Below are 27,766 nucleotides of genomic sequence, written 5' to 3' on the forward strand. Positions count from 1 at the left end.
AGTGGATTTTCGTATTGATATCTATCACGTTAATGTGATTTCTGTCGGATTATTTTGATTAGTATTAGTAATTGAGTTGATTAATGATACTTGCGAAATATAATGAATATATTTTGTTGGTCTGTGGTCATTGCTTGATTAGTTGACCAGACCACACTAGAAGGTGAAGGGACGACGACGTTTCGGTCCGTCCTGGACCATTCTCAAGTCGATTCTCAAGTCACAATCGACTTGAGAGTGGTCTAGGACGGACCGAAACGTCGTCGTCCCTTCACCTTCTAGTGTGTGGTCTGGTCAACTTACTTCAGCCCCGTTATTGTGACTCATCGCCTGCATTGCTTGATTATTTCAACAGGAAAAACGTTCTCCGAACAATTGAAAAAAACTCACATTGATCGGAGTCCCAACTACAGCGGCTCTCACAGGCACGTGGGGGTTTGTGCTGGCGTATTGAGGGTGAGTGCTTTCATTAATGTGGTTTTACTCCAGCTGGTGATCCTATTACGTTGGACGAGTGGTCTCGAACCCTGGGATTGGCAGCCAAGGGGGTGACTAGAACTCCCCCCAGCCACCCCACAAGCTACGATATCGCCAACCCCCAACCCCCAAGCTACGATATCGCCATCCCCCAACCCCCAAGCTACGATATCGATATCCCCCAACCCCCAAGCTACGATATCGCCATCCCCCAACCCCCAAGCTACGATATCGATATCCCCCAACCCCCAAGCTACGATATCGCCATCCCCCAACCCCCAAGCTACGATATCGATATCCCCCAACCCCCAAGCTACGATATCGCCATCCCCCAACCCCCAAGCTACGATATCGATATCCCCCAACCCCCAAGCTACGATATCGATATCCCCCAACCCCCAAGCTACGATATCGCCATCCCCCAACCCCCAAGCTACGATATCGATATCCCCCAACCCCCAAGCTACGATATCGCCATCCCCCAACCCCCAAGCTACGATATCGATATCCCCCAACCCCCAAGCTACGATATCGCCATCCCCCAACCCCCAAGCTACGATATCCACCACTTTAAACCCCCTTTCTTGCTGGAGCAGCGAAACCCCTCCATCTCCACCCCCCCCCCCCCCCAATGTATCAATCACGTGACACCACCCAAACTATTGGGCTACTTTAACAACAGTTGAGGATAATTGGTCTCCTGTTAACAACCCTGCAGTCGATATTGGCCGGCAGCTCCTGTTAATTAGTCAGATTCTTTCATGTTAATTATACATGGCTGAACAAAGGAATTAGTGATCCAATTAGAGCTGAGGCGTCAATGACTTCGTTATTTCACTACTAAAGGTATTTTAAGCAGTGAATCATTAAGTTACCACTATAAATATCTAAGTAATTCTGTTGGACAATATTTTACCATTTCTCAATTAATATAAATTCTTATCGACACTTTGTCATAAAAAAATCCTTGACAAAAATATAAATTATTTTCTCTATACTGTACTTAGCTATGTTTGCGGGGGTTGAGCTCTGGCTCTTTGGTTCCGCCTCTCAACCGTCAATCTACTGGTGTACAGGTTCCGGAGCTTCTTGAGTTCCATCATATCTACATTTGAAAATGTGTATGGTGTCAGTACTCACCTAGTTGTGCTTGCGGGGGTTGAGCTTTGGCTCTTTGGTCCCGCCTTAACATGCAATGGTGCACGTATATCAGTGCAAGTTATGTCAGGATGTCTGTCTGGGACAAGGAACCGAAGCCATTTAGGCTACTGTATCACCCGTTAGGTACTGTATCACCCGTTAGGTACTGTATCACCCGTTAGGTGCTGTATCACCCGTTAGGTGCTGTATCACCCGTTAGGTGCTGTATCACCCGTTAGGTGCTGTATCACCCGTTAGGCTACTGTATCACCCGTTAGGTGCTGTATCACCCGTTAGGCTACTGTAGTTAGGCGTTAGGCGCTGACATGGGGGGGGGGGGGGTAACAAGGGTATGAATCGCTGACAGATGATTCTGAAGGGTACATAAAAATAGCGTCAGATCTATAACGGATGCATTTGCTGAACATATTAGGCAGCATCAGCGCTTTCCTTTGATTCAGAGTGGCAATTTATGAGTGTGTGTGGGGGAGGGGGGGGGGGGTGTTAACTCTTTGTAATTTCTATCTGTGCCTGTCGGATCCAACTCTTAGCTCTTGGACTCCGCCTTTCAAATCACCAGTTGTCTAAGGCACTGATTCCCGACCTATTTTTCACTGTCATTTTTCCTCCACCACATCACTGTCTAATGCATTCCATCTGTTAACTACTCTGACACTGAAAAATACTTTCTAACGTCTCTGTGGCTCATTTGGGTACTCAGTTTCCACCTGTGTCCCATGAACCCATTGTTCGTGTACCACCCGTGCTAAACAATCGGGCTTTATCTACCCTGTCAATTCCTCAGAGAATTTTATGAGTGGTGATCATGTCTCCCCTAAGCCTTTTGTCTTCCAGTGACGTGAGGTTTAGTTCCAGATGCCATTCCTCGTAATTCTGTCCTCTCAGCTCCAGGACTAGTCTGGTGACATATCTCTGAACTTTCTTAACTTTATCTTGTGTTTGACTAGATGTGGACTCTAGGCTGGAGCCGCATACTACGAGATTGGTCTGACATACGTGGTATAAAAGGTGCTAAACTATATATATATATATATATATATATATATATATATATATATATATATATATATATATATATACATAACATGAATATCAGCCTTGATGTAAGCTACATATTGGGTGTAAATATATGAATTTCGCCTCTGACTTTTTATTTGCGAGTAATTAACATCAGTCCATTTTTTAAGGACGAAATAATGTATTTTACGTCAAGAGTGACATACTCATGTTCCATCATTGATGGCTACTTTATTAATGATTTTACCAGTAAAGTTATAAGCGAGCACACACACACACACACACACACACACACACACACACACACACACACACACACACACACACACACACACACACACACTGAGTATAAGATACTCAGAGGGATTGACAGAGTGGACATAGACGAAATGTTCACACGGAATAGTAACAGAACGAGGGAACATGGATGGAAGCTTGAAACTCAGATGAGTCACAGAGATGTTAGGAAGTTTTCTTTTAGCGTGAGAGTAGTGGGGAAATGGAATGCACTTCAGGAACAGGTTGTGGAAGCAAATACTATTCATAATTTTAAAACCAGGTATGATAGGGAAATGGGACAGGAGTCATTGCTGTAAACAACCGATGCTCGAAAGGCGGGATCCAAGAGTCAATGCTCGATCCTGCAGACACAACTAGGTGAGTACAACTAGGTGAGTACACACACACACAAATGGAATGCATTAGGCAGTGATGCGGTGGAGGCTGACTCCATACACAGTTTCAAGTGTAGATATGATAGAGCCCAATAGGCTCAGGAATCTGTATACCTGTTGATTGACAGTTGAGAGGCGGGACCAAAGAGCCAGAGCTCAACCCCCGCAAACACAACTAGGTGAGTACAACTAGGTGAGTACACACACACAGGTCTGGTCACAGGTTAGAGGGTCTGGTAGCTGAGTGGACAACGCTCAGGACTCGTAATTCTGTGGCCAGGGTTCGATTCCCGGACCAGGCAGAAACAAATAGGAAACGTTTCTTTCACCTTGATGCCCCTGTTACCTAGCAGTAATAGGTACCTGGGAGTTACACAGCTGCTACAGGCTTCATCCTAGAGATGCGTGCGCGTTAAAGGGTAATATATGTAGTAGATAGGATACTGGAAAATAGGTCGAGAGTCGATACATTAAACAACCGACGGTTAGAAAGGCGGAGTCCAAGAGCTAACAGCTTGATCCTGCTGACACAAATACTACACTCACAGAAGATGTAACCCCCCCCCCCCAGTATTTATGACTCACCCCCACTGTCAGACTGTGGGGGTCGGGAGAGTATTCTGACTTTTATAAAACAAATAACTGTTTTGTTAATTTTTTCCAAGTATTTAGCCAGACAGAAGGTGGTGGCCAATGCCAATATCGTCCTGGAGTTCAGTACGTGACCGTGGCATGCTGTTCTGTCTTGAATTGTTGCACCCCAACCTAACCATGTTGGGCACGTAACCCACAGTAGTCAAGGTGCAAAGCTACGCGAGGCTAGCCCCAAGCGTCTCTCCTCGAACAGACCTAAAAGCAGACATTCTTATTTATATAAAATATACTTTCCTGAATCACCTGGGGCCAGATTCGTAAATCTGGCCCCAGGTTCGTAAGTGCTTGTGTAACTGCTTCGTGAATCTGGCCCCAGGTTCGTAAGTGCTTGAGTAACTGCTTCGTGAATCTGGCCCCAGGTTCGTAAGTGCTTGCTTAACTACTTCGTAAATCTGGCCCCAGGTTCGTAAGTGCTTGCTTAACTACTTCGTAAATCTGGCCCCAGGTTCGTAAGTGCTTGCTTAACTACTTCGTAAATCTGGCCCCAGGTTCGTAAGTGCTTGCTTAACTACTTCGTAAATCTGGCCCCAGGTTCGTAAGTGCTTGCTTAACTACTTCGTAAATCTGGCCCCAGGTTCGTAAGTGCTTGCTTAACTACTTCGTAAATCTGGCCCCAGGTTCGTAAGTGCTTGCTTAACTACTTCGTAAATCTGGCCCCAGGTTCGTAAATGCTTGTTTAACTGCTTCGTGAATCTGGACCCAGGCTTTCCCTGCCTGAGCAGTGAGAGGTACCGAAGGAGACACGAACGCACGGAATATTAAACGAACGACAGATTTGCCGGATTTCAAGACGGATTATGAAATCCGAGTGTGGATTTGCTTTTAATTCCGGATTAGTAACGAGATAGCGTGTCACTTGATCCCGCCCGTGACAATTGGACTGTGTTTTGTAAGCCTCTAAATGGCTTCATAGAGTATCGAATCTTGTGCAAGGACTCACGATAATGGAGTCGAAGCAGAGGTCTAATGGTGTGACTTTTCGTGGAGTGAGGAACTTTAGATGACTCAACTACGGGCTCGCCATAGCCCGTGCTACTTGGAAGTTTTTCTTCCAGGTAGCGAATGTTAAACGACCAAAACAAATGACTCTCAGCCCATCAATAAAACAAAAGAGCGTCGGGTTTATAACGTATCAGTCAAATACTCATTAATTAAGATTTATTGAAGATAATTTTATACTTTATTCAGACGAGGAGTCACAATAACGGGGCTGTAGTATGTTGACCAGACCACACACTAGAAAGTGAAGGGACGACGACGTTTCGGTCCGTCCTGGACCATTCTCAAGTCGATTGGGAATGGTCCTGGACGGATCGAAACGTCGTCGTCCCTTCACTTTCTAGTGTGTGGTCTGGTCAACTTATACTTCATAGTTCACATGACCCTGTCTGACACTTTGGGTCGAAAAGTGCTTTGTTTACCTTGAGCGTGTAGTGTAAACACTCCCAAGATCAACGTAACTTTCTTACCTAACCTAACCTAACCTAACCTAACCCTTCTTGGATCTGTGAATAAACCCACAAAATCTAATATAAATTTACATTTGAGATTTTGTTTCTATTACAACTTATGATAGATTTATCCTGTCAGTGGGCTGTCTATGCTGTCTAGGTCAAATACTGACTTATTAAGATCTACGTAAGTCAATATTTGACTTATAGCTTGGGCGAGAAGGCAGGTTGCAAAATCATTAAATTTCAAGCGTTTGGTCAGTGTATGTTGTTATACAAGCGCTTGGTCAACATATGTTGTTATACAAGCGCTTGGTCAACATATGTTGTTATACAAGCGCTTGGTCAACATATGTTGTTATACAAGCGCTTGGTCAACATATGTTGTTATACAAGCGCTTGGACAACATATGTTGTTATACAAGCGCTTGGACAACATATGTTGTTATACAAGCGCTTGGTCAACATATGTTGTTATACAAGCGCTTGGTCAACATATGTTGTTATACAAGCGCTTGGTCAACATATGTTGTTATACAAGCGCTTGGTCAACATATGTTGTTATACAAGCGCTTGGTCAACATATGTTGTTATACAAGCGCTTGGTCAACATATGTTGTTATACAAGCGCTTGGTCAACATATGTTGTTATACAAGCGCCTAATATCGTGACTTCTTACAACCTCCACAAGTTTCTACACATCTCTGTTCGTTCTATACATATATATACATTCTTCTTGAGTGATAGCTGTTCCTAACTATACATTTGCTTATATAAAGTTGTCACAATGTTATATAGCTGTAGATACAAGTGAAACCACTGGCTTGACCTAGCGGGTAGAATAGGTAGAGGTAGATAAGAAGAAAGTCATTGTTTTGCACTCCTGGTACAGGAATGGTAGATGGAGACAGCAGGAAAATCACTGCCTTCATCTAACGGGGAAGAGTGAGTAGAAATAGACTAAAATAGACATAGGCGTGCAATCACGGCCTGAACGAGGTAGATTATCGTTACGAGGTAGATTATCAAACAGCCATGACGACTCTAACGATCACGCAAATGAAGTAGAATTCAATGAACCCCAGCAAAGGAAAATGAATGGATACCGCGCCTTTTTAAAACATGCAAATGAGATGGGATGACCTTTGAGATATTGAGATTTACGCTTACCCAAAAGTGGAAAATAATGAATTTGGGTGAGTCCAGTGAGTAAATGCCTGAGTCCTACCCCAACACGACTGTATCGCGCCTACATTAATCACTGTAGGGACTGCTGGTTGTATAAAACTGCAGGGGTTAAAAGGTATTTTATCACAGACTTATTGTATGTGATATAAATTTTGTATGTGACTTATTGTATGTGACTTATATAAATTTGGATGAACCATTGCCAAGAATTTAAAATAAATTGTGGCAACTTTGACAACTGTGCCAAGACATGGTCGTGGCACAGTTGTCTAGACCGTGTGCTTGGGAACACCCAACGCATAGGTTCGAATCCTTATTACAGCTCCTACGGATCTGCTTATTGAAATATCACGCGATCACTCTCTGTATTATTATTATTATTATTAAAATTAAAATTAATCATTATATAGTTTCCAAAATATAACTGGTTATCATTTTATCATCAACTGATCATATAACCACACTTATAACCAATTAGAACATATTTTGTAGATGTTGTAACATCACAAAGATATGAATTTAGTGAATTAGAATGATGTCTATATATCGTGTATATATCATGGAATCGTATATCATGGATATCATAGTGTATATATATCATGGTATCATATATCATGGAAGTGAGTATATCATGGTATTCACCGAGAGTATTAAGTGTCATTAAGTGTGAGATATCAAATACAATACTGGATATCCCAGTGTATAAATAATCCCTGGACAAAGATAGGATATCAGACTGCAAGGTGTCCTAGATTATTGACGAGGCTTTGGAGAAGAAGATATCATTCACACAAGTGTTTCTAGTCCCACAATAAGGCGTCGTAGCCTTAACTAACATTCGTTATAAGAACGATAATCAGAAATGTTAAAATCTTTCATATATACCTAAAAGGTTTGATATAGAACACATTCACATTTTGTAACATTAAAGCACTTAAATATTACGAGTACTAAGGATGAAGGGAATTTTAGATTCCTTAGATAAAGATGCTCTCTCTCTCTCTCTCTCTCTCTCTCTCTCTCTCTCTCTCTCTCTCTCTCTCTCTCTCTCTCTCTCTCTTTGTGTTCACCTGGGCAGGAAGATCACAGGTGTGTCCTGCCACACCTGGGAGCGTAATGAGGGGATTATCCTGTCAGATTGTTAAGCATACCTCACAAGGAGTCTTAGATCAGGTCTTATAAACATATTGGGAGTGAAGCAAGTGAAGCAAGTGAAGCAAAACTAAGCATGTGTGTGTGTGAGAGAGAGAGAGAGAGAGAGAGAGAGAGAGAGAGAGAGAGAGAGAGAGAGAGAGAGAGAGAGAGAGAGAGAGAGAGAGCTAGTAATCAATCAGTGAACGACTTGATCACTATCGACCATTAATCCCGAGGTTCGAATCCCGGATAGAGCAGAAACGAATACAGAGTTTCCATTCACCTCATACTTGTGTTCACCTACCTTATGGAGATTACGGGGATCAATGCCCCAGCGGCTTGGTCTCTGACCAGGCCTCTTGCATGGTGATCTGGTCAACTAAGCTGTTGGACGCAGCCAAATGCATGAATCACGCGAGAATACTTTTGACCACCACGGGAGGTCTGCCAGTTATACCCCTTTTGTGTAGCGGGAATGTTGAAACCTCTCGGGCCTCTGATGTTGATAGAGTTCTCTCTCAGCGGACCTATTGCAACTCTGCATTTCAATGGGGGCTATTTTGCAGATCCTGCCATGCCTCCTGGTTGCATGTAATGTTATTTCCGTGTGTAGACTCAGAAAGTCTCTAGCAAAAAATATGTACCTGGGAGTTAGAGTTTCCTTGTAAGACAGTTTGTCTTCTTGGAGATGGTCAGTAGTTAGCCTGGTAGTTAAATACACATGCGCGTGCGCACACAAGACAGAAGAGCTAGGGGAGACATGATCACCACATACAAAATTCTCAGGGGAATTGACAGGGTGGACAAGGATGGATTATTTAACACGAGTGGCACACGCACAAGGGGACACAGGTGGAAGCTGAGTACCCAAATGAGCCACAGAGACATTAGAAAGAACTTTTTCAGTGTCAGAGTGGTTAGTAAATTGAATGCATTAGAGAGTGATGTGGTGGAGGCTGACTCCATACACAGTTTCAAGTGTAGATATGATAGAGCCCAGTAGGCTCAGGAACCTGTACACCAGTTGATTGACAGTTGAGAGGCGGGACCAAAGAGCCAGAGCTCAACATGACACACCTTTCCCATGATACACCCACTCGCCCCCTGATAAAACGCGAGGAGGATTGACTGGGAACCAATCCATAAATGAATGTTCGTTTCACCCAGCAGAAATTGGAGACATGGAAGTAAAACCGACTGAAGAGTCGTGTTCCAGGGGTAACTTTTCACTTTGGAAAGAGAAACGCCCTTAGCCTGCTAAAACTCAGGGGCCAGATTCACGAAGTAGTTACGCAAGCACTTACGAACCTGTACATCTTTTCCCTATTTTTGGCGGCTTTGTTTACAATTATTAAACAGTTAATGAGCTCCGAAGCACCAGGAAGCTGTTTATAACAATAACAACAGTTGATTGGCAAGTTTTCATGCTTGTAAACTGTTTAATAAATGTAACCAAAGCCGTCAAAGATTGAGGAAAGATGTACACTTTCGTAAGTACTTGCGTAACTGCTTCGTGAATCTGGCCCCAGGTTCGTAAGTACTTACGTAACTGCTTCGTGAATCTGGCCCCAAGTTCTTAAGTACTTACGTAACTGCTTCGTGAATCTAGCCCCAGGTTCGTAAGTACGTGCGTAACTACTTCGTGAATCTGGCCCCAGATGTGTACCCCAAAACCCACCTTTATAGAGAGAAAGAGAGAAGAGAGAGAGAGCGATCCCATAGTATTCCAGACTTCACATTGAGGCAGCGACGAGAGAGAGAGAGATCCCAGGAGTGTTGCAAACTTGAAAGACATTGAATTCCTCAGTGTAATTTGCATAATTAGCATTTTATAGCTTTATCTCAAAGGGTATTTGCATATGTTAATTCCCCAGCGAGGAGAACTGGTCGCATAGAAGGCCACATTCCAGACGCTCAGTCATCCGTGTAATGAAGACCAAGATTACTTGTCTCTTGATTCTATCGGAACTGTCTGATCTCTGGTTCGAGGCGCGCGCCAAGTGGCTTAGTCGCTCGTTAAGTGGCTTAGTCGCTCGTTAAGTGGCTTATTAGTCGCTCGTTAAGTGTCTTACTAGTCGCTCGTTTAGTGGCTTAGTCGCTCGTTAAGTGGCTTAGTCGCTCGTTAAGTGCCTTAGTCGCTCGTTAAGTGGCTTAGTCGCTCGTTAAGTGGCTTAGTCGCTCGTTAAGTGGCTTACTAGTCGCTCGTTAAGTGTCTTACTAGTCGCTCGTTTAGTGGCTTAGTCGCTCGTTAAGTGCCTTAGTCGCTCGTTAAGTGGCTTAGTCGCTCGTTAAGTGGCTTATTAGTCGCTCGTTAAGTGGCTTATTAGTCGCTCGTTAAGTGGCTTAGTCGCTCGTTAAGTGGCTTAGTCGCTCGTTTAGTGGCTTAGTCGCTCGCTAAGTGGCTTATTAGTCGCTCGTTAAGTGGCTTAGTCGCTCGTTAACTGGCTTAGTCGCTCGTTAAGTGGCTTAGTCGCTCGTTAAGTGGCTTATTAGTCGCTCGTTAAGTGGCTTAGTCACTCGTTAAGTGGCTTAGTCGTTCGTTAAGTGGCTTAGTCGCTCGTTAAGTGGCTTAGTCGCTCGTTAAGTGGCTTAGTCACTCGTTAAGTGGCTTATTAGTTGCTCGTTAAGTGGCTTAGTCGTTTGTTGCCTGCCGGTACAATGTTAGAGTACAATGTTAGGGTACAATGTTAGGGTACAATGTTAGAGTACAATGTTAGAGTACAATGTTAGGGTACAACGTTAGGATACAATGTTAGAGTACAATGTTAGGGTACAATGTTAAGAGTACAATGTTAGGGTACAATGTTAGGGGACAATGTTAGGGTACAATGTCAGGGTACAATGTTAGGGTACAATGTCAGGGTACAATGTTAGGGTACAACGTTAGGGTACAATGTTAGGGTACAATGTTAGGGTACAATGTCAGGGAACAATGTCAGGGTACAATTTTAGGGTACAATGTTAGGGTACAATGTTAGGGTACAATGTCAGGATACAATGTTATTGTACAATGTTAGGGTACAATGTCAGGATACAATGTTATTGTACAATGTTAGGGTACAATGTTAGGGGTACAATGTTAGGGTACAATGTCTGGATACAATGTTAGAGTACAAAGTTTGGGTACAATGTCAGGGTACAATGTCTGCCAAACTCTCTCAATCTTCCCTGCCTTCTGAAGCCCTGTCAAAGAGTTTCATTAGGTTTGTGAGGCAAGATATCATCTCTGAATCATCTCAGAGACGATATCTGATCCATCAAGATATCAGATCTCTTAATGAGGCAAGATATCACCTCTGATCTCGTGTTGGTGTTGTCCCGTCTCTCCATGTAAGCAACTAACCTAATTCTAACAATCTCCTCCATCAATTAACATGGTATGCAAGGTTAGGTTAGGTTAGGTTAGGTTAGGTTTGGTTAGGTTAGGTTAGGTTAGGTTAGGTTAGGTTAGGTTAGGTCAGGTTAGGTTAGGTTAGGTTAGGTCAGGTTAGGTTAGGTTAGGTCAGGTTAGGTTAGGTTAGGTTAGGTTAGGTTAGGTTAGGTCAGGTTAGGTTAGGTTAGGTCAGGTTAGGTTTGGTTAGGTCAGGTTAGGTTAGGTTAGGTTAGGTTAGGTCAGGTTAGGTCAGGTTAGGTTAGGTTAGGTTAGGTTAGGTCAGGTTAGGTTAGGTTAGGTTAGGTCAGGTTAGGTTAGGTTAGGTTAGGTTAGGTTAGGTCAGGTTAGGTTAGCATGTTTAATGTCTCTTATAAGCCTCTTGTATATTGGAATTACAACAGATGTCATTCAACTTTCTTCTTTCCTTATTTTCAGTTTCCAAAAGAGGCTTGCACTCATCTCATTATCCATAGTGTGATTCTGCCTGGTCCGACATCTATGGTCGTATCTAGTTCATGGAGATCCATACGTCCTTATCTCTAGTAACTACAAATTCACCTGGTCGCGCGTGGTTTAATTGCGTTCCATATTATCTAGGTACATGCTCCTGCTCTGTTGTGAAGTCCACCTGGAACTTTTTTGCTGAGCTCGTCACACACCTCTCTGTTATTCCTGGTATGTATGTCCTCTCCTACCCTCAGTTCCTCTACTGTTTTTTCTATCGTGATTTGGCTGTGATGAAACTTGGATTTTATCTTTGCCTTAATCTGTCATGTACTTTCGAAATGATATCTCTCCCTTTCTCATTCCTGGAGCTGGATTAAAGAAGCAGTTGCGCAAGCACTTACGAACCTGGGGCTAGATTCACGAAGCCGTTACGCAAGCACTTACGAACCTGGGGCTAGATTCACGAAGCAGTTACGCAAGTACTTACGAACATTTACAGCTTTTCTCAATCTTTGGCGGCTTTGGTTACATTTATTAAACAGTTTACAAGCATGAAAACTTCCCAATCAACTGTTGTTATTGTTATAAACAGCCTCCTGGTGCTTCGGAGCTCATTAACTGTTTAATAATTGTAAACAAAGTCGCCAACGTTTGAGAAAAGATGGACAGGTTCGTAAGTGCTTGCGTAAGATGCACAAGTTGGTGAGTACTTGCGTAAGATGTACAGGTTGGTGAGTACTTGCGTAAGATGTACAGGTTGGTGAGTAGTTACGTAAGATGTACAGGTTGGTGAGTACTTGCGTAAGATGTACAGGATGGTGAGTACTTGCGTAAGATGTACAGGTTGGTGAGTACTTACGTAAGATGTACAGGTTGGTGAGTACTTACGTAAGATGTACAGGTTGGTGAGTACTTGCGTAAGATATACAGGCTCGTAAGTGCTTTCGTAAGTTGTTGATAATCCAGGTTCTGGTCCTCTGATACTTTCCTTTCTTCTCTGCTGTTCAGATATTCCTGAAATTTTCCACTCCCTTAGACTTAACTGCTGCGCGCGCACGCCTGTGAGTGTGTGTGTGTGTGTGTATGTGTGTGTGTGTGTGTGTGTGTGTGTGTGTGTGTGTGTGTGTGTGTGTGTGTGTGTGTGTGTACTCACCTATTTGTACTCACCTATTTGTACTCACCTATTTGTGCTTGCAGGATCGAGCATTGACTCTTGGATCCTGCCTTTCCAGCTATCGGTTGTTTACAGCAATGACTCCTGTGTGTGTGTGTGTGTGTGTGTGTGTGTGTGTGTGTGTGTGTGTGTGTGTGTGTGTGTGTGTGTGTGTGTGTGTGTATGTGTGCATAAGTGCGCATTTGAGCGTACGTGCGCGCGCATGTAGGCCCATCCACTTATCCGTTCCTTCGCTCGTTCTTTCGCCTTGTTAAACCGAATTTGTAATCATGGTGGCCGCGCCAGTCCTGCCGGCAGCGACCAAGCCTCTCGCCTGCTAACAAGATTACCTGCTGTGTGCAGCAGATCCTGCAATATCCCGCCGCTTGCAAACACTTTGATATTTTTGTAAGCTTTTTCGACGTTCAAGATATGGCGAGGAAGTTTTACTTTGCTTAATAAAGCATCTAATGGAATGTTTGGAGAGGTAAGAGAAAATAATAATAAGAGTCTTCATCTCTTGTTACATATTATTCTCTATTCAGATTTATATCCGTAAAAGAGAATGTTTGTTCAAAGGTTGGAGGCTAGACGCCTGTGGGTAGTCTTATCAAACTTTGAACAGGGATTGCTGACGGGTTGATGCCCAACATGGGTGGGTAGTGGTCGGCCACTTGACAAGATTGTTGATATATGTTAGGTTGTTGTTCAGGAATATGTGCTCATATATATTTTTTATAATGTCCAAACTGTTTTCCATTTTTACTCGATGGAATGATGCCGGGTCAGCATATATATATATACATCATGGTATATATATATATATATATATATATATATATATATATATATATATATATATATATATATATATATATATATATATTTATATATATATATATATATATATATATATATATATATATATATATATATATACATGCCTTCTCTGCCAAAGCACAGGGAGATGGCACTCGCGGCACAGTGAAGTTAACGACATCATCAAGAGGAGCCTCACCACAGCTGGATGCCCAGCTGAAAGAGAGCCCCGTTACCTAACGCCCCGTAACTCTGATGCTCTTATTGGTCGCCCGGATGGTATCACAGTGGAAGAATGGCAAGCAGTTGGTATGGGACTACACGTGCGTATCAACCCTGGCTAACACCTACATTGACCTCAGTGTTGCACAACCAGGTGGCGCTGCCACCCACAGGGAAGCAGCCAAATCCCGTAAGTACAGACAGCTGGATCACCACTACAATTTTGTCCCCATTGCTTCTGAGACACTCGGCGCCTGGGGTAGGAGTGCCACCAGATTTTTGAAGGAACTGGGTTCTAGGCTCATTGAAACAACAAGGGACCCTAGAGCTGCCAGCTTTCTTTTCCAGCGCCTCAGTGTGGCGATACAGAGGGGAAATGCGCACTGCATCCAGGGTTCCTGCCCGCCATCTGAGGAGCTGGAGGAACTCGACAACCTATGATAACCATCTTTGTACCATATATATAACTCTTTTTTTTGTAACAAAGTTGAAATAAAACATATATGTATGTGTTTATACAAAAGAATGGGGGTGGTAGGAGAAGATAATATTAGTGTTCAGTGAGAAACCACAAGGTCTCCTCTGAATACTTGTTATTTTCTTCTCCGAGGCTATGGGTCCCCACAGTGGCACCAGAGGTTGTAACCTCACAACTTAATATATATATATATATATATATATATATATATATATATATATATATATATATATATATATATATATATATCTTCAGGTTCATACGTGTCTTCCTCGCCTTTCTATATATCCCCCTATATTCCCATATCTCCCCCCCCCCCCTTCTATTTCCTCCCCCATATCTTACGGTTCCTTTCCCATTTTTTTTACCTATCCTCATATCACACTCTTCCCTTTCCCAGCCCTCCTTCGCCTCTCTCTTTAACCTGCATCTTTACTCCCCTGCTCCTCTCCCACCGAGCCCAACCACCTCCACCCTCTATATGGATGGGAACACGCCTTTCCTTACAGTCTAGAAATGATCTCCATTCTCTATCCCTATACAGAGTCAGCCTCGCCTGCCATCCATCCCAGAGCAGAAACTCCCCCTCATTCCCATTCCACAAGCGTCGAGTCCCCACTCCATTTCTCGTCTTTTCAAGCGTGGAGGGTCGCTTCCATTACCATTCTTGATGCAGAGGCAGCCACTAGACCCAGCATTTCCTCACACCCTCGGCACACGACTGGTGCTGCACCGCTAGTAATCCCAGTTACTAGTCCTACACTACTGGTAATGTTAGTCACTAGTGTTGTACCACTGGTAATGTTAGTCACTTGTCTTGTACCACTGGTAACATCAGTCACTAGTGTTGTACCACTGGTAACATCAGTCACTAGTGTTGTACCACTGGTAACATCAGTCACTAGTGTTGTACCACTGGTAATGTTAGTCACTTGTCTTGTACCACTGGTAACTTCAATCACTATAGTCTTGTACCACTGGTAACTTCAATCACTATAGTCTTGTACCACTGGTAACTTCAATCACTATAGTCTTGTACCACTGATACAACTGCGGCAAAATTCTAATTTTAAAATCTTTGCATGTTTTATAGGATTTCAAGGATTTCAAATTTATGATTTTGCATAATAATTTTTCAGTAAAAAAATGACCAATTATCTAATAGTTTAATTGTTCGTGTGTCGGAAAATTTTCACCAAATTGACTGGGAGAAGTCTTCATCAATAGCGATTTGCAAAAGTATTTTCAACAGAAACATTATTGAATCTACTTTAATACAAATCACAAACTTTTAGATATTTTTTTTTTATAGGATTTCTGGTAGTACATAATTTTGGATTAAATATTTACACATTGTATGAACAATTAGAATAGTTATCTCTGGATTCTCATTTTTCACATTCATTTACATTGTGATATAAGGTATGTGAAATATTTTACATTGTATCCAAGGTATTTTACCTTGATGTGAAGATTGCTGAGCTGAAGAGAGTAAGTTCAGTACCCTCATTAAGGTGAGAGTACTGAGAACATTGCTGTCCTCAGTACTCAGTACCTTAATGACACACTTTACCTCATCACCAGATGCTTGTCCCTCCACAGGTTAACCCACTTTCTGAGGTGTTCACCTTCTTACAAAACCCCGAATACAACTTCTTACTGAAATCACCGTAAGAGAAAGCCCCTTACCTTTGTCTAAATGACCCATAGCGGAAACAATCCTCCCTTCCATGGCTGTCTTGGAGCATCGGGGGAATCTGAAAAGACGGAAATAAATAGATTGAAATGACAGCGTTACAGAGATATATAGATAGGTGTAGAGAAGCTTGAACGGAATCTAACAATGGCAAATTTAGCGAGGTGTTACATGAGTTATCAACTGTCTAAGGTAGTTTAAATTTGGCAGAAATATTGATAGCAATGAGAAAATCCATCTTGAAAAAGCCATATAGATGGTATTTTGACCATTATTATATGCACGAATGAGTGCTGGTTTTGTAATCGTTCAATAAACCAATTATTGCAAGTAACGCATTTTGAGGATTCCTACTTAATGACATAGTTGGCAAAATTTATAACTAGATATTGTAATTGATATTTGTCCAGTGCTAATTGAGTATTTATGTAGCGAAAATACTTCTGGAAAAGTTTTTCCTGTCGACCTGATGGAAATATTTTCACAATGTTTACTCTCTCTTTCTCTCTCTCTCTCTCTCTCTCTCTCTCTCTCTCTCTCTCTCTCTCTCTCTCTCTCTCTCTCTCTCTCTCTCTCTCTCTCTCTCTCTCTCTCTCTCTCTCTCTCTCTCTCTCTCTCTCTCTAGAACTAAACATATAATTATAGACTACCCCAGAGCATAACTCCCCTACCCTCTGCTTTATCAAAAATTATGAGCTCTCAATTCCAATAAATGGTCGAAGTACCTTAACCACTTTCTCTCCCCTGCTCCCCTTTACCTCTTCCTTCCCTTCCCTTCCCTTACCCCATTCCTCCCCTTCTCTTCCTCCACCTACCACTTCCTCCCTCCCTGTACCCGTTCCTCCATCACTCTACAACACCTTCCTTCACTCTGTCATCCTTTCTCAGTCTTCTTCACCTTTCTTACACCACTAATTTCAGGGTGGAGGACTTTAAGGTAAAATGCTGGTTCTCCTCCACTTCTCTGTTCTCCTCTTCTCTGTCCTCCACTTCTCTGTCCTCCACTTCTCTGTCCTCCACCTCTCTGTCCTCCACCTCTCTGTCCTCCACTTGTCTGTCCTCCACTTCTCTGTCTTCCACCTCTCTGTCCTCCACTTCTCTGTCCTCCACCTCTCTGTCCTCCACCTCTCTGTCCTCCACTTCTCTGTCCTCCACCTCTCTGTCCTCCACCTCTCTGTCCTCCACTTCTCTGTCCTCCACCTCTCTGTCCTCCACCTCTCTGTCCTCCACCTCTCTGTCCTCCACTTCTCTGTCCTCCACTTCTCTGTCCTCCACCTCTCTGTCCTCCACCTCTCTGTCCTCCACTTCTCTGTCCTCCACCTCTCTGTCCTCCACTTCTCTGTCCTCCACCTCTCTGTCCTCCACCTCTCTGTCCTCCACTTCTCTGTCCTCCACCTCTCTGTCCTCCACTCCAGTGATGTAGGCTCTCTTAAGTGTTCTTCTTCGTTATTTTATTACTGTGGAGAATGTGAGAGATTCCCAAGTGTGTCCCTCTATTGTTCAGAAGTGTGTTCTTCTGTTCTCAAGTGTGTCCTGTTGTTCTTAAGTGTGTCTCTATTGTTCAGGAGAGAAATTTTCCCTGCTATCTTATTTTCCTCCCATCTTGATTACTTGTGGAAGTTTGGTTATCTATTTGAAGTTCCAAGATAGCAGACGACAAATTATTTAATTTGTATTCGATAGGTTTAGAACTCAAGTTGGCGCCAGAGGCAGAGGGGGGGGGGGAGTCAGAGGGGGAGGAGGAGAGCCTGCTCGACCACTCTGCATGTTCCCCTCTTGTTTGGTGTCCATTTCTAGTTGTTGACAAGCGGTTGTCAGTCCTGTTTGAGTCTCGTTCTTGAATACACAGTAAAACACTCAGCAGCACTCAGAGCTTCGGAGGAGAGGTTTTAAAGACATGTCTACTCCTTCTCCTTCTCTTCCGCGTCTTCTCCTGTTCTCCTTTCACTGGGAGATGGGAGAGAGACGGAGGAGGATAAAGATGGGAAAGGGAAGAAGGAAGAAGAAGGGTGAGAAGGGGGACGGGGTGAATAAGAATGGAAATAGGGAGAGGAAAGAGAATGAGAGTGGAGCGGAGAAGGATAGAAATATTGATAAAAGGAGATAAAGAGTAGAGAGGAGAGGAAAAGGGAGAAAGAACAAGAATGCAGAAACACGATTAAAAGGCGTGAGGAAATGAGGAATAGAAGAAAGGTGGAGAGAATGAGGGGGAAAGAGAAAGGAGAGAGAGAGAGAGAGAGAGAGTAGATCTCTCTCTCTCTCTCTCTCTCTCTCTCTCTCTCTCTCTCTCTCTCTCTCTCTCTCTCTCTCTCTCTCTTCCTATCTCTCTCTATGATGTTCTTCATCTTTCTCCATTCCCCTTATTCGTTACAACATCGTGATCTGATGTAGTATGTGGAGTAATACAGTTGTATTAAGTAGTGAGGACGGTATTATTGTTGTATACAATAATGACGAGCAGTGTATGTGTGGTGAAGGGGACAGGGGACGCAGTAGCCTGGTAAGTCCACTACGGGCTCACCATAGCCCGTGCTACTTGCCCCGCTCCTGTGCCAGGTAAGTCCACTACGGGCTCACCATAGCCCGTGCTACTTGCCACGCTCCTGTGCCAGGTAAGTCCACTACGGGCTCACCATAGCCCGTGCTACTTGCCCCGCTCCTGTGCCAGGTAAGTCCACTACGGGCTCACCATAGCCCGTGCTACTTGCCACGCTCCTGTGCCAGGTAAGTCCACTAGGGGCTCACCATAGCCCGTGCTACTTGCCCCGCTCCTGTGCCAGGTAAGTCCACTACGGGCTCACCATAGCCCGTGCTACTTGCCCCGCTCCTGTGCCAGGTAAGTCCACTACGGGATCACCATAGCCCGTGCTACTTGCCACGCTCCTGTGCCAGGTAAGTCCACTAGGGGCTCACCATAGCCCGTGCTACTTGCCCCGCTCCTGTGCCAGGTAAGTCCACTACGGGCTCACCATAGCCCGTGCTACTTGCCCCGCTCCTGTGCCAGGTAAGTCCACTACGGGATCACCATAGCCCGTGCTACTTGCAACTTTTTGCTCCTAGTAGCTGAATCTTAAACAACAACAATGACAGGATTTAGGTAAGATAGTTATCAAGAGTGTTAAGCCAGAAAGAGTAGAAATAGATCTATGGAACACATTACCTGGTGATATATAAGGAATAGGTGCATTGTTTCTAGCGTAGGCTAGATAAATGTTAGCTTTAGGTTGAGAATAAACATTGTCAGCCTAGCATGGTCAATAGGATGTTTTCAACTTTATTTCTATGTTCTTAAGAATGTATTTTTTTGTTCTTAAGTGCATGTTGAGTTCATAGAATGAGTGTATACACAGGATAGAGTGTATATCCGGCAGTATTTAGCTGTATGATACTTATCTTGAGGTTATCTTGATGTTATCTTGAGGTTATCTTGATGTTATCTTGAGGTTATCTTGATGTTATCTTGATGTTATCTTGACGTTAACTTGAGGTTATTTTGATGTTATCTTGAGGTTAACTTGAGGTTATCTTGAGGTTATCTTGATGTTATCATGAAGTTATCTTGATGCTGTCTTGATGTTATCTTGATGTTATCTTGAGGTTATCTTGATATTATCTTGAGGTTATTTTCATGTTATCTTGATGTTGTCTTGACGTTATCTTGATGTTGTTTTGCCGTTATCTTGATGTTATCTTGAGGTTATCTTGAGGATATCTTGAGGTTATCTTGAGATGATTTCGAGGCTTAGCGTCCCCGCGGCCCGGTCCTCGACCAGGCCTTCTTTTTGTTACACATCTCCAGGAAGAAGCAGCCCGTAGCAGCTGTCTAACTCCCAGGTACCTATTTACTGCTAGGTGAACAGGGGCATCAGAGTGAAAGAAACTCAGGACTACGAATCCCGAGCGCTGTCCACTCAGCCGTCAGGCAATAATTTGATGATTTTCTCAAGTGATGAATATATGTTGAATGAGGCAAAAAGGAAGGAATTATCAGGGGGAAGGCGCCAAGTCATTGCGGATATATATAGCACTGGGAAGGGGGTCAGGATAAGGATTTGGGATGGGACGGAGGGAAAGGAATGGTGCCCCAACCACTTGTGGACAGTCGGGAATTGAACGCCGACCTGCATGAAGCGAGACCGTCGCTCTACCGTCCAGCCCAAGTGATTGGGTTATATGAGGCAAGATCACTCTATTTACCTAATGTTAATGATCTATGCCATGTTTCTGTACACAGAAAACGCAAAACAGAATACACACTTGCGTCCACAATAGCATAAAAAGGAGCTCATGTTGTGAAAAATTGTGTTGTTAAATGGTTAATGTTCCAGCTGATGCGAATACATTAATTAGGGATTTCAGTCAGCTTGCCCTGGATAAACTAATTTTGTGGTGATATGAAAAAAATATTCTTTTTGATACATTGGAATAGTATTGTTTGATGCAAGTTTTGGATTGTTGATGTTTCAACAATGTCTCTTTCTCTTTCTCTCTCTTCTCTCTTTCTCTCTTTCACACTCTCTCTTTCTCTCTTCTCTTTCTCTTTTTTTTCTCTCCTCTCTTTCTCTCTTCTCTCTTTCTCTCTCTCTTCTTTCTCTCTATCTTTCTCTCTTCTTTCTTTCTCTCTTCTTTCTTTCTCTCTTCTCTCTTTCTCTCGTCTCTCTTTCTCTGTTCTCTTTCTCTTTCTCTCTTTTCTTTCTCTCCTCTCTCTCTCAATCTTTCTCTCTTCTCTCTTTCTCTCTTTCTCTGTTCTCTTTCTCTCTTCTTTCTCTCCTCTCTCTCTCTATCATTCTCTCTTCTTTCTTTCTCTCTTTCTCTCTTCTCTCTTTCTCTCTCTCTTCTTTCTCTCCTCTCTTTCTTTCTCTCTTCTCTCTATCTCTCTTCTCTCTTTCTCTCTTTCTCTGTTCTCTTTATCTCTTTTTTCTCTCCTCTCTTTCTCTCTATCATTCTCTCTTCTTTCTTTCTCTCTTTCTCTCTTCTCTCTTTCTCTCTCCGTCGTTACTTCCACTCGTTAATTGACTCTAAAAATGAGGTCGTCGTTATTACCGAACCACTCCAACGTTTTTAATGAGGTAATTAATGGGACGATGTTCTGTAAGCCACGACTCGTTGTCCTAAATGGGTTGTAATTGGATATTCTAATGGGGAATATCCCCCCATTATATTGCCCATTTTCTTTCAAAGGGGATTGAGCTCTTGAGCTGAGAATAGATACATCATAGCTCAACTCTCAGATCACAGCTCAACTCTTAGCTGACACCTCAACTCTGAGATTACAGCTCAACTCTTAGCTAACACCTCAACTCTCAGATCACAGCTCAACTCTTAGCTCACACCCCAACTCTCAGATCACAGCTCAACTCTTAGCTCACACCCCAACTCTCAGATCACAGAACAACTCTCAGATTACAGGACAACTCTCAGATTACAGGACAACTCTCAGATTACAGGACAACTCTCAGATTACAGAATAACTCTCAGATCACAGAACAGCTCTCAGATCACAGAACAACTCTCAGATCACAGAACAACTCTCAGATTACAGAACAACTCTCAGATCACATAACTCTCAGATCACATAACTCTCAGATCACATAACTCTCAGATCACATAACTCTCAGATCACATAACTCAGATCACCGGACAACTCTCAGATCACAGAAAAGCTCTCAGATCACAGGACAATTTTCAGATCACATAACTCTCAGATCACATAACTCTCAGAACCCATAGCTCTCAGATCACATAGCTCTCAGATCACAAAGCTCTCAGATCACACAGCTCTCAGATCACATAACTCCCAGATCATATAACTCTCAGATCACATAGCTCTCAGATCACAAAGCTCTCAGATCACACAGCTCTCAGATCACATAACTCCCAGATCATATAACTCTCAGATCACATAGCTCTCAGATCACATAGCTCTCAGATCACAAAGCTCTCAGATCACACAGCTCTCAGATCACATAACTCTCTGCTCACATAACTCTCAGATCACATAACTCTCAGCTCACATAACAGTCAGATCACATAACTCTCAGATCACATAACTCTCAGATCACATAACTCTCAGATCACATGACTCTCAGCTCACAGAACTCTCAGATCACATGACTCTCAGCTCACAGAACTCTAACATCCCAGGACAACTCTCAGATCACAATAGCTCTCATGATATACAAGGAAAATGCGTGATTTCTTGCTCTGCAATAAATTTATCTTGGCAAGAGAAGGGACAAAGGGTGTGTCGGGAGCTGAATAAAATCTTATGCATCTCTCGTCTTGCAGAAAAGTGTGTGGGGAGGTGGGGGGGAGGTGGGGGGGAGGTGGGGGAGGTAGGGGAGAGTGGGTGGGGGAGAGTGGAGGGTGGGGAGCTGTGGGGGGAGGTGGGGGGGAGGTGGGGGGGGAGGTGGGGGGGGGAGGTTTGGGGGAGAGTGGGGGAGGTAGGGGAGAGTGGGTGGGGGAGAGTGGAGGGTGGGGAGCTGTGGGGGGAGGTGGGGGAGAGTGGGGGTGGGGAGCTGTGGGTGGAGGGGGTGTGGGGCGAGTGGGGGAGGTGAAGGGGAGGTGGGGGAGGGGTGGTGGGGGAGAGTGGGGGAGGTGGGGGGGAGGTGGGGGGGAGGTGGGGGAGGTAGGGGGTGGTGGGGGAGAGTGGGGGAGGTAGGGGGGAGAGTGGGGGGTGGGGAGATGTGGGTGGAGGGGGTGTGGGGAGAGTGAGGGTGGGTTTCTGGGGTGGAAAAACAGGGAAAATCAGTGGAGTATATAGGGAGAAATGAAGTAAAATGGTGAAGAATTGTGGAGTGAAATTGGAATTAATAGACTATGTAAGGTGGAAGAGAACAGAGTAGTGGGTGAACTGTAAAATTCAGAAGAACAGAGTAGTGGAGAACAGTGTTAAGAAGAACAAAGTGATGAGATTAGGGAGAGGTGATAATGAACAAAACTCCTGTTAATCTCTAGGTCATATTAAGCAGCTTGGAGATCTGGCTAGAGATTTAAGAGATGGTTCTGGTCAGTAAAATTAGCTTGCAAGATCTATTAGACCCACGTGAGACACTCAATATAAAAGAATGTAGCACAGCGTTGCAAAGAGAAGCTTGGAAACAAATGTCTTAAAGTCTAACTGCATCAAAAGTCCATTTACACAAGCAGTCATAAGTCTGACGATCGTGAACTATGACACACGGGGGACTTAACCAGCGCCTTCAAAGTCTAGGTGAATCAAAAACTAAGAGAATCAATTGAATTATTCTCGTTATGCATAGAGGAGTAAAGAAGTTACCCGGGTTCTGTCGCTTGGGAAGGAAGTTAGCGACGCTCCCAGTACACTTAATGTTGTTATGTGTAGTCCTCCCTCTGACGGCCGCCCTGATCCCGTTTTCTGTCCCCCTAACTCTTCGCTATTGATTTTGGGTTCGAGATCTGTTCAAGGTTGTGAACTTTGTGTTCATTTGACTTTGCGTTTATGAAATAATCAACGTTTAGGAGGGTCTTGTGTTCATGTTTATACTCCAGCGACGCAACCACGACGTGCTGCTTTCAACTATGCCAAAGACTTATGGGCTTTAGTCTTTGGACATTAGTCTAAAGTCTATTGTTCAAAGACTTTTGTTTTGCTTAAGCACGTTTTAACACCACATTTCAAAAATTAAACTCATGAACAAAACCCAAGAGACCAGGGGCCAGATTCACGAAGCGGTTACGCAAGCACTTACAAACCTGGGGCCAGATTCACGAAGTGGTTACGCAAGCACTTACGAACCTGGGGCCAGATTCAAGAAGCAGTTACGCAAGCACTTACGAACCTGGGGCCAGATTCAAGAAGCAGTAACGCAAGCACTTACGAACCAGGGGTCAGATTCAAGAAGCAGTTACGCAAGCACTTGCGAACCTGGAGCCAGATTCACGAAGCAGTTACGCAAGCACTTACGAACCTGGTGCCAGATTCATGGTGCAGTTTGCAGTTACGCAAGCACTTACGAACATGTACATCTTTCCTCAATCTTTGACGGCTTTGGTTACATTTATTAAACAGTTTACAAGCATGAAAACTTGCCAATCAACTGTTGTTATTGTTATAAACAGCCTCCTGGTGCTTCGGAGCTCCTTAACTTAAGGATAAGCCTCGTAGCCTGGTGGATAGCGTGCAGGACTCGTAATTCTGTGGCGCGGGTTCGATTCCCGCACGAGGCAGAAACAAATGGGCAAAGTTTCTTTCACCCTGAATGCTCCTGTTACCTAACAGTAAATAAGGTACCTGGGAGTTAGTCAGCTGTCACGGGCTGCTTCCTGGGGGTGGAGGCCTGGTCGAGGACCGGGCCGCGGGGACACTAAAGCCCCGAAATCATCTCAAGATAACCCTCTTTAAATCACGAGACAGTAAAATAAGAGGACACAGGTGGAAGCAGGAAATGCAAATGAGCAGAAGGAATGTAAGGAATTACTCTGAAGGTTTGAGTCAACAAGCAGAACGCTCTGAAGAAGTTCTGGAAGCCACCTCTATCCAGAACTTTCCCAGCAAACACAAATCATATAGAAAACGTTCGTCAATCTCTTCCCATAGGTGTAGGAATGACTTGCATTGAGAATGGTGCAGATTCAATAAAGAAATGCCTTTGAGAAATGCCAGATTCAATAAAGAATCACTACAACATGAGATACTACTACAAGAACTATTACCACAACTACACAACAACCACTACCACACCAGCCACCACTACCACCACCACCAATACCACCGCATCCACCACGCTGAGAGGATATGCAGTAAGAAGTCCTGGTTTTTAGCGAGAGAGAAAATGCTGGAATCTGGAATGCTGGAATGCCGAACTATTTGGGAATGGCGAGGCGCTCCCCTGGAATAGCCACGTTTAAAATATATATATCCATACTATTTTTCGATTAAATGTTGATAAAACGAGCCGTTTCCATGTACACATCTGCACACATATTCATACATATGTATTTATTTCAAAGCATGTTGTTCTAACAGTTAATAATTTTGAAAACTTCAGAAATGTTTTCTTTAAAAATCCTACATAAAAAAACACCATATAATGTACATCTCTGAACGTGAGCAGAAATTTGAGCATAATTGCATGTTTGAACTTTACGAGAAAGTTGAAGATTGAAGTGGAAAAAAGGAGTTTTAGAGAGATTAAAATTTTAATGTAAATTGAAAAATACCTTAATGCTAATGACTGCGTTCCACTGAGGATGTAAGGATTAAATGGAGAGATATTAGGTTTAATGGGATACATATTTGGTTTAAAGGAGATACTAGGTTTAACTTTAGAGATAAGGCATAGATAAAAATAATGTTTTGAGACAACTAAAGAATTGAACATTGGAGGAGTGAAGAAGACAGGTGTAAAGAAGGGGAAATAAAGAAGAATTAAATTGCGAGGAAGATCAACACCACACCAAAGGTCATGAGGGATTCGAACCCCCCTCACAGCTCCACCAGCCACTCATTCTTCAAATCATTTTGCTACCAGGCCATTGTTCTACAGCACTGGAGAGCTTCACGGCCCCTGATGGTGCAACTCCTCCAGCAAATGATAAAGAAATGGCGTTTTTATTTGCAATAAAGACGAAGCCTCGCCTGTGGCCATTGGCAGACCGAGGCTCGCCTTGAAAGCTGTTGAAGAGTTTAAACTTTAAGTATCGGAAGGAATTGCTATCGCAGCCCGGCTTTGTCCATCATCTTAAGTAGACGGATAGATAAGAGGTGCTGAGGCAGCCGAGTCTGAGATGACTCTATGCTGTACGTCTGCTAACAACAACATGTTAAGTGATCAGCCAGTCCCCCAGGGAAGCTGGGTGTAGAAGGCATCCATCAGTCTCAGTTATGGAGTTGTGCTCTAGTTCTTGGTCTGGAGTGGCCTCTCCAGGGGCCAGATTCACGAAGCAGTTACGCAAGCACTTACGAATGTGTACATCTTTCCTCAATCTTTGACGGTTTTGGTTACATTTATTAAACTGTTTACAAGCATGAAAACTTGCCAATCAACTGTTGTTATTGTTATAAACAGCCTCCTGGTGCTTCTGAGCTCATTAACTGTTTAATAATTGTAAACAAAGCCGCCAAAGATTGAGAAAAGATATACAGGTTCGTAAGTGCTTGCGTAACTGCTTCGTTAATCTGGCCCCTGGGCGCAAAGCCAGGGTAGGTTGATATGTATGAGAAGCTGTTACCCATGCAGCAAGTCCATCCTTCTCTCCTCCCCCCTCTTCTACTACTCTACTGTCAACCTTAAGATGGACAATGATCTCCAAGTGTTGAGAGGATAGGAAGGATGTATGTGGGTTCAAGGATAGGATGGCTTGACAGGATGGGGAAAACACAAGAGGAAAGATAGAAGAGTGGAAGGGAATTACCAGAGGAAAGCACCAAGCCATTACGACTATATAGCACTGGGAAGGGGTCAGGATAAGGATTTGGGATGGAACGGGGGGAAAGGAATGGTGCCCCAACCACTTGTGGACGGTCGGGGATTGAACGCCGACCTGCATGAAGTGAAAGTGAAACATTTTAAATGTGCAAAACAGAGGCAGGATAACGAAAACGAAGATAACAGATATTGATATCATATAAGACTCCAATACCTATAAATACACTAAGACTAAGCGTGACTTAACCCTTAGGCTGCTAACGGTTTATAAACGTCTTCTGATAGTTATACATACTTTGGCTAACGATGTTTACAAACACTTAGGTAGTCACGGGCTCACCTTAGCCCGTGCTACTTGGGAGTTTTTGTTCTAGGGAGTGAATCTTTAACAACAACAACTGAGGTAGTTACAGTGAGTCAAATGCAGTATATGAATGCTAGACGCGAGTAATAACAGATATCTGAAACAAGATAGCCTAAAGCGCACATGGAAAGACTCATTTACCCACATTTACCTTCTTGAGGTTATCTTGAGGTTATCTTGAGATGATTTCGGGGCTTAGTGTCCCCGCGGCCCGGTCCTCGACCCTCCTTTTTGTTACACATCCCCAGGAAGCAGCCCGTAGCAGCTGTCTAACTCCCAGGTACCTATTTACTGCTAGGAGAACAAGCCCATCAGGGTGAAAAAAACTATGCCCATTTGTTTCCACCTCCACCGGGGATTAAACCCGGAACCTCAGGACTACGAATCCCGAGTGTTCTTCACTCAGCCGTCAGGGTCCCATGAGGCCACTTTACCTTAGTGTAAAGTGTGATATAATTTAGTACTCTACGGGTTAAAGAGAGGCTCAGACCTGACACACATATAGGATGAAGGAGAGTTAGTGGAGAGTCGAAGGGAGAGTCAGGGAGAGTGAGGGAGAGGCAGGGAGACTCAGGGAGAGTCAGGGAGAGTGAGGGAGAGGCAGGGAGACTCAGGGAGAGGCAGGGAGAGGCAAGCTGTTAGCAGCATAGGACATTAATGAGGCCATTTGGAAATATGAGAGGAAATAAAGTTTTAATAAATCCTGCCTTCCAGGGATGAAGATTGTCACAAAGTGTCGACTTGAAGACATTTTCGGACATTACTGTGAGAGGGAGGGAGATGGGAAGGGTGGGAGGGAAGTGGAGATGGAGAGAGGTGGGAAAGAATCTAAGGTGGAAGGGAAGATGGTGTTAAATAGGAAATTGGGATAGGATACAAGAGGGAGGAGATAGAAAGGAGGGTAGGAGAAGGAAAATAAGAAGGAATAAGGAATAAACGAGAATGGGATGATATAGAAGATATGAATCAGTTCATTTCTGTTCCATATATTAGGGCTCTACCCTCCACCTCTGCTCTGCTGGGGTCCACCCTCCACCTCTTCTCTGCAGGGCTGCCCCTCCACCTC

General features: G+C 43.6%; 1 protein-coding gene and 1 long non-coding RNA gene across 2 annotated transcripts in view; both read right to left on the reverse strand.

Moving 5' to 3' along the window:
• LOC138349808 (uncharacterized) overlaps positions 1-16,017 on the reverse strand; it is a 91,679-nt gene extending 75,662 nt beyond the window's left edge. The window contains exon 1 of the long non-coding RNA XR_011224921.1: positions 15,939-16,017. This is a non-coding gene — a long non-coding RNA (uncharacterized lncRNA). The remainder of the gene's footprint in view (positions 1-15,938) is intronic.
• Positions 16,018-16,848: 831 nt separating this feature from the next.
• On the reverse strand, positions 16,849-25,202 carry LOC138357300 (DNA ligase 1-like). The gene is made up of 2 exons (XM_069313984.1): positions 25,129-25,202; positions 16,849-17,383 (listed from the first exon to the last, which is right to left on the reverse strand). Exons 1-2 carry the CDS (start codon positions 25,200-25,202, stop codon positions 16,849-16,851), a joined length of 609 nt encoding a protein of 202 aa, XP_069170085.1.
• Between the last annotated feature and the right edge of the window lie 2,564 nt (positions 25,203-27,766).

The sequence above is a fragment of the Procambarus clarkii genome, chromosome 77, assembly GCF_040958095.1.
Source record: "Procambarus clarkii isolate CNS0578487 chromosome 77, FALCON_Pclarkii_2.0, whole genome shotgun sequence".
Classification (NCBI taxonomy): domain Eukaryota; kingdom Metazoa; phylum Arthropoda; class Malacostraca; order Decapoda; family Cambaridae; genus Procambarus; species Procambarus clarkii.

Excerpts from the sequence above, each read along its gene's own strand:
- LOC138357300 (XM_069313984.1), bottom strand. The coding sequence starts at position 25,202 with ATGTATCCCATTAAACCTAATATCTCTCCATTTAATCCTTACATCCTC. Across the intron at positions 17,384-25,128 it reads ACGCAGTCATTAGCATTAAG|AACACTTAAGAGAGCCTACA; the intron begins GTATTTTTCAAT and ends ATAACGAAGAAG.